General features: G+C 44.2%; 1 protein-coding gene across 10 annotated transcripts in view; it reads right to left on the bottom strand.

Annotated features, from left to right (window-relative positions):
* Positions 1–5,000, bottom strand: part of LOC112221723 (retinoic acid receptor gamma-A) — a 71,804-nt gene that overhangs the window by 44,719 nt on the left and 22,085 nt on the right. For all 10 annotated transcript variants that reach the window (XM_042303684.1, XM_042303687.1, XM_042303686.1 and 7 more), the window contains exon 2: positions 4,601–5,000. This exon is cut by the window's right edge and continues 26 nt beyond it. In XM_042303684.1, coding sequence (XP_042159618.1) covers positions 4,601–4,778 — 178 coding nt within the window. In that variant the 5' untranslated portion in view covers positions 4,779–5,000. The remainder of the gene's footprint in view (positions 1–4,600) is intronic.

Genomic DNA, 5,000 nt, shown 5'->3' with positions numbered 1-5,000 from the left:
TTACAATAACATCCTGACAACCGTCTAAGGTCCATTGAACGTGTTGCCCTTGATACCATGAAAAATGCATTCATAAATGAAGGAGATTTTATTCAGTGTGAGTGAGTGCATGAGAGGGGTGTTTCAAATTTTTACATGAAAGAGAGACAGAGAGGTGTGTGTGTGTGTTTTCATAGCAGGGTGTGTTCTTGGATTCCACCGCACCAGGACATTACCCCCGGGTGCTCTCTTTCTACTCTCCTACTTTTTGGATTCTCTCTCTCTCTCCTCTCTCTCTGGTTCCCTGTAAATACCTTAAGGATTAAGTGGGCAGCAGGAGGGGGAGGTAGTGATTGACATCTGAAAGGCTGGAGAGGTGCTCAGGCATGCTGGGCTGAGGGGAGGGAGAGAGAGAGAGTGAGAGAGAGAGAGCTTCCACAAGGCTGTGAATGATATAAGTGACAAGGCAATAAGGTATTTCTATGCCATCGAAAGGAACATAAAACTCGACATCCCAAATTAGGATATAGCTAAAATACTTCAATAACTTTTATATAACCCATTGCTCTCTATGGTTGAGAGGTCTGGGGTCCAGTCACCAACCCAAAAATCACAAAAACGGACAAACACCCAACTGAGACTCTGCATGCAGAATTCTGCAAAAATATATACAGTACCAGTCAAAAGTTTGGACACACCTACTCATTCAAGGGTTTTTCTTTATTTTTTAAAACTATTTTCTACATAGCAGAATAATAGTGAAGACATCAAAACTATAAAAAATACATGTGGAATCACGTAGTGACCAAAACAGTGTTTAACAAATCAAAATATATTTTATATTTTAGAATCTTCAAAGTGGCCACCCTTTGCCTTGATGACAGCTTTGCACACGCTTGGCATTCTCTCAACCAGCTTCACCTGGAATGCTTTTCCAACAGTCTTGATGGAGTTCCCACATGTACTGAGCACTTGTTGGCTGCTTTTCCTTCCCTCTGCGGTCCAACTCATCCCAAACCATATCAATTGGGTTGAGTGATTGTGGAGGCCAGGTCATCGGATCCTTCACTCTGCTTCTTGGTCAAATAGCCCTTACACAGCCTGGAGGTGTGTTGGGTCATTGTCCTGTTGAAAAACAAATGATAGCCCCACTAACCCCAAACCAGATGGGATGGCGTATCGCCACAGAACGCTGTGGTAGCCATGCTGGTTAAGTGTGCCTTGAATAAAACAAAAATCACAGACAGTGTCATTACACAGATGAACCTTGTACTGGGGACAATAAAAGGCCAAATGTGCAGTTTTGTCACACAACACAATGCCACAGATGTCTCACGTTTTGAGGGAGTGTGCAGTTGGCATGCTGACTGCAGGAATGTCCACCAGAGCTGTTGCCAGAGAATGTCATGTTAATTTCTCTACCATAAGCTGCCTCCAACGTCGTTTTAGAGAATTTTGCAGTACGTCCAACCGGCCTCACAACCACAGACCACTTGTAACCATGCCAGCCCAGGACCTCCACATCCGGCCGCTTCACTATCGGGATGGTCTGAGACCAGCCACCTGGACAGCTGATGAAACTGTGGGTTTGCAAAACCGAAGAATTTCAGCACAAACTGTCAGAAACCATCTCAGGGAAGCTTATCTGACTGCTCGTCATCCTCACCAGGGTCTTGACCTGACTGCAGTTCGGGGTCTTAACCTACGTCAGCGGAGAAATGCTCATCTTCGATGGCCACTGGCACACTGGTGAAGTGTGCTCTTAACGGATGAATCCTGGTTTCAATTGTACCGGGCAGATGGCGTCATGTGGGCGAGTGGTTTGCTGAGGTCAACACTTTGAACAGAGTGCCCCATGGTGGCGGTGGGGTTATGGTATGGGCGGACATAAGCTACGGACAATGAACACAATTGCATTTTATCGGTGGCAATTTGAATGCACAGAGATACCGTGAGGAGATACCGAGGCACATTGTCACGCCATTCATCCGCCGCCATCACCTCATGTTTCAGCATGGTAATGCATGGCCCCATGTCGCAAGAATCTGCATACAGTACATTTCCTGGAAGCTGAAAAATGTCCAGTTCTTCCATGTCCTCACGGCCGGCCCACTCATTAGGCAGGATTAGGCAGAGGATTGACAAGGGTGGCATTTTCTGAGCTAAACAGACCAAGACGCACCTCCAACAACAACACATAAAACCACCTATAATTCTACCTAAAATCAATGACAATTTCTCTCAACCAGTGGCAAATGAGCTTTTTAGGTTAGCGCTGATTAGGTGAGAGGTGATGCCGCGCCGCCCTTTGATAAACAGTGGCCACTTTGTCAAAGGAAGGGGTGCAAATTATTTTGCTTTTTCATTCCCAGCGCCCCTCTCCAGGGTGCTGTTGAAGAGGCGCATCGCTGTGGCGCTCCACCGGTGTTCCGTTCCCCCCAAAAATTATCGAACATTAATCATCTAGCAGATACAGGATATGGTAGAAAGAGTATGTGGCCTTTTCTGTAGCCTACAATGTAACGAGAAAGACACTTTTTTTTTACATCATGCAGGTTTCTCCGATCAAATAGCCTAACCTAAATGATGCTCAATCAAATACAACAGGTCAAAGTCAAATGGACGCTACGGAATGAACAATCACAACTGTTGTCCAGGAGTTTCACCCCATTGTCATGAAGTTTGTATCCATCCATTTTTGACAAGTTTGATCATAGTGAAAAATAAAATACTTCAGCAATTCCCACTGTGTACAGGCAAATAGGCTCACGGCAACTCCTGATAAAGTTTGGTAGCTGATATTCAGAGCTTATATAGCCAAATTGATTAGTCACAGGAATCAGGACTAATAAAGGCAATGCAACTTCCTGTTTTACAAATGGTAGGCCTACCACATGGATGGGCATTCATAAAATTCCATTGTGGCCGACATGGTATGCTATACACACCAGTAAGCATGAGCCGACGCCTTTTCTACATCCGGAAGACACATTTTCAACATCCTGGAAAATATGTCTTATACAGTGGCTTGCAAAAGTATTCACCCCCCTTGGCAGTTTTCATATTTTGTTGCCTTACAACCTGGAATTAAAATACATTTTTGAGGGGTAGGTATCAATTGATTTACACAACATGCCTACCACTTTGAAGATGCAAAATTATTTTTTTTATTGTGAAACAAAAAAAGGAATAAGATTTTTTTTTTAAACTGAAAACTCGAGCGTTCATAACTATTCACCTCCTCAAAGTCAATACTTTGTAGAACCATCTTTTGCAGCAATTACAGCTGCAAGTCTCTTGGGGTATGTCTCTATAAGCTTGGCACATCTAGCCACTGGGATTTTTTCCCATTCTTCAAGGCAAAACTGCTCCAGCTCCTTCAAGTTGGATGGGTTCCACTGGTGTACAGCAGTCTAAGTCATACCAGAGATTCTCAATTGGATTGAGGTCTGGGCTTTGATGAGGCCATTCCAAGACATTTAAATGTTTCCCCTTAAACCACTCGAGTGTTGCTTTAGCAGTATGCTTAGGGTCATTGTCTTGCTGGAAGGTGAACCTCCATCCCAGTCTGAAATCTCTGGAAGACTGAAATGGGTTTCCCTCAAGAATGTCTTTGTATTTAGCACCATCCATAGTTCCTTCAATTCTGACCAGTTTCCCAGTCCCTGCCGATGAAAAACATCCCCACAGCATGATGCACCACCACCATGCTTCACTGTGGGGATGGTGTTCTCAGGGGAATAAGAGGTGTTGGGTTTGCACCAGACATAGCTTTTTCCTTGATGGCCAAAAAGCTCAATTTTAGTCTCATCTGACCAGAGTACCTTCTTCCATATGTTTGGTTAGTCTCCCACATGCTTTTTGGTGAACACCAAACGTGTTTGCTTTTTTTTCTTTAATTAAGCAGTGGCCTTTTTCTGGCCATTTTATGTGCACATGGTTAAACACTGTTTAATACAACATTTGAAATGTCTTTATGCTTTTGAAACCTTTGAGGGCAATGTTTACTTCTTTACTTATATGTTTTGTGTTGACGTTAAAAGCTATAACCCGTAGAAACGCCATAGGCACATTTGAGTGGTTTTAAATGGACGTCTTTATATTGTGCCGTCACCATTTCAAATTGTTCAAGGTGTTCCACTGCAGAGAAAAGCTATAAATCACTAACAAATGTCTCTTTCTCTTCTCTCCTCCCTTTTTTTCCCTTTCAGTCTCCGCCGATATACAACACCACCCCCTGTGGCCACATATATACCTGCAGTTTTAGAATGGCAGCAGACACAGCCTCTTATGAGCATTTTCCAATATTTGATGACATCACCTTTCTTATTTGAGACTTGTGGGAAGGAAGCCGGTTTGACTTCCAGGACTCTCTGACTGTGTCACCACCTAATCATCTACAACAGCCATCATAAAACCCCAAACCGGCAACAAACGATCAACACAATGTTATGGAACTGCTCCTTTCTCTGTTTCATTGTTTTCTTCTCTCGTATTATTATAAACAGATGCATACATGTTCAGTGAAAATGGAAAATGTTCTGTTTCAAAATACGACAGACCCCCCCACACACACATACACACACATGCACACACAATATGTTTGAGTAACTTCACTTACACAGTGCAGCCATCTCTTTAGGGAGGTCGGTGCTGAATCTCCCAAACAGGCTGCTATTGGCCAGCAGGTCAAAGGAGGAGTGGTTCCGCATGGAGTTGAAGGCAAATGGGTAGACAGCAGGTGGGAACCCTGTCATGTGACCCACCTGACCCACCTGCCGTTCCCTGTTGGTAGCCATGGTAATGGAGAGGAGAGGAGTACCCAGAAGGCCTGTGGTATCCAAGACAGCCCCTATCTCAGGCCGTTTGGCTAGGGAATATCACACACCACCTGGTAGAGGACAGGAAAATTGGGAATGCCAAACTGGGAATTCCACTTCTTCCACCGGTAGCCTATCAGGGCGCTGGGCTGGATGAGGACCTAAGGTTCTGGTTGGCCGAGGAGATTTCTGGTCTTCTGC

The sequence above is a fragment of the Oncorhynchus tshawytscha genome, linkage group LG22 (assembly GCF_018296145.1).
Source record: "Oncorhynchus tshawytscha isolate Ot180627B linkage group LG22, Otsh_v2.0, whole genome shotgun sequence".
Lineage (NCBI taxonomy): Eukaryota > Metazoa > Chordata > Actinopteri > Salmoniformes > Salmonidae > Oncorhynchus > Oncorhynchus tshawytscha.
This window is presented reverse-complemented; position numbering and strand designations above follow the sequence as displayed.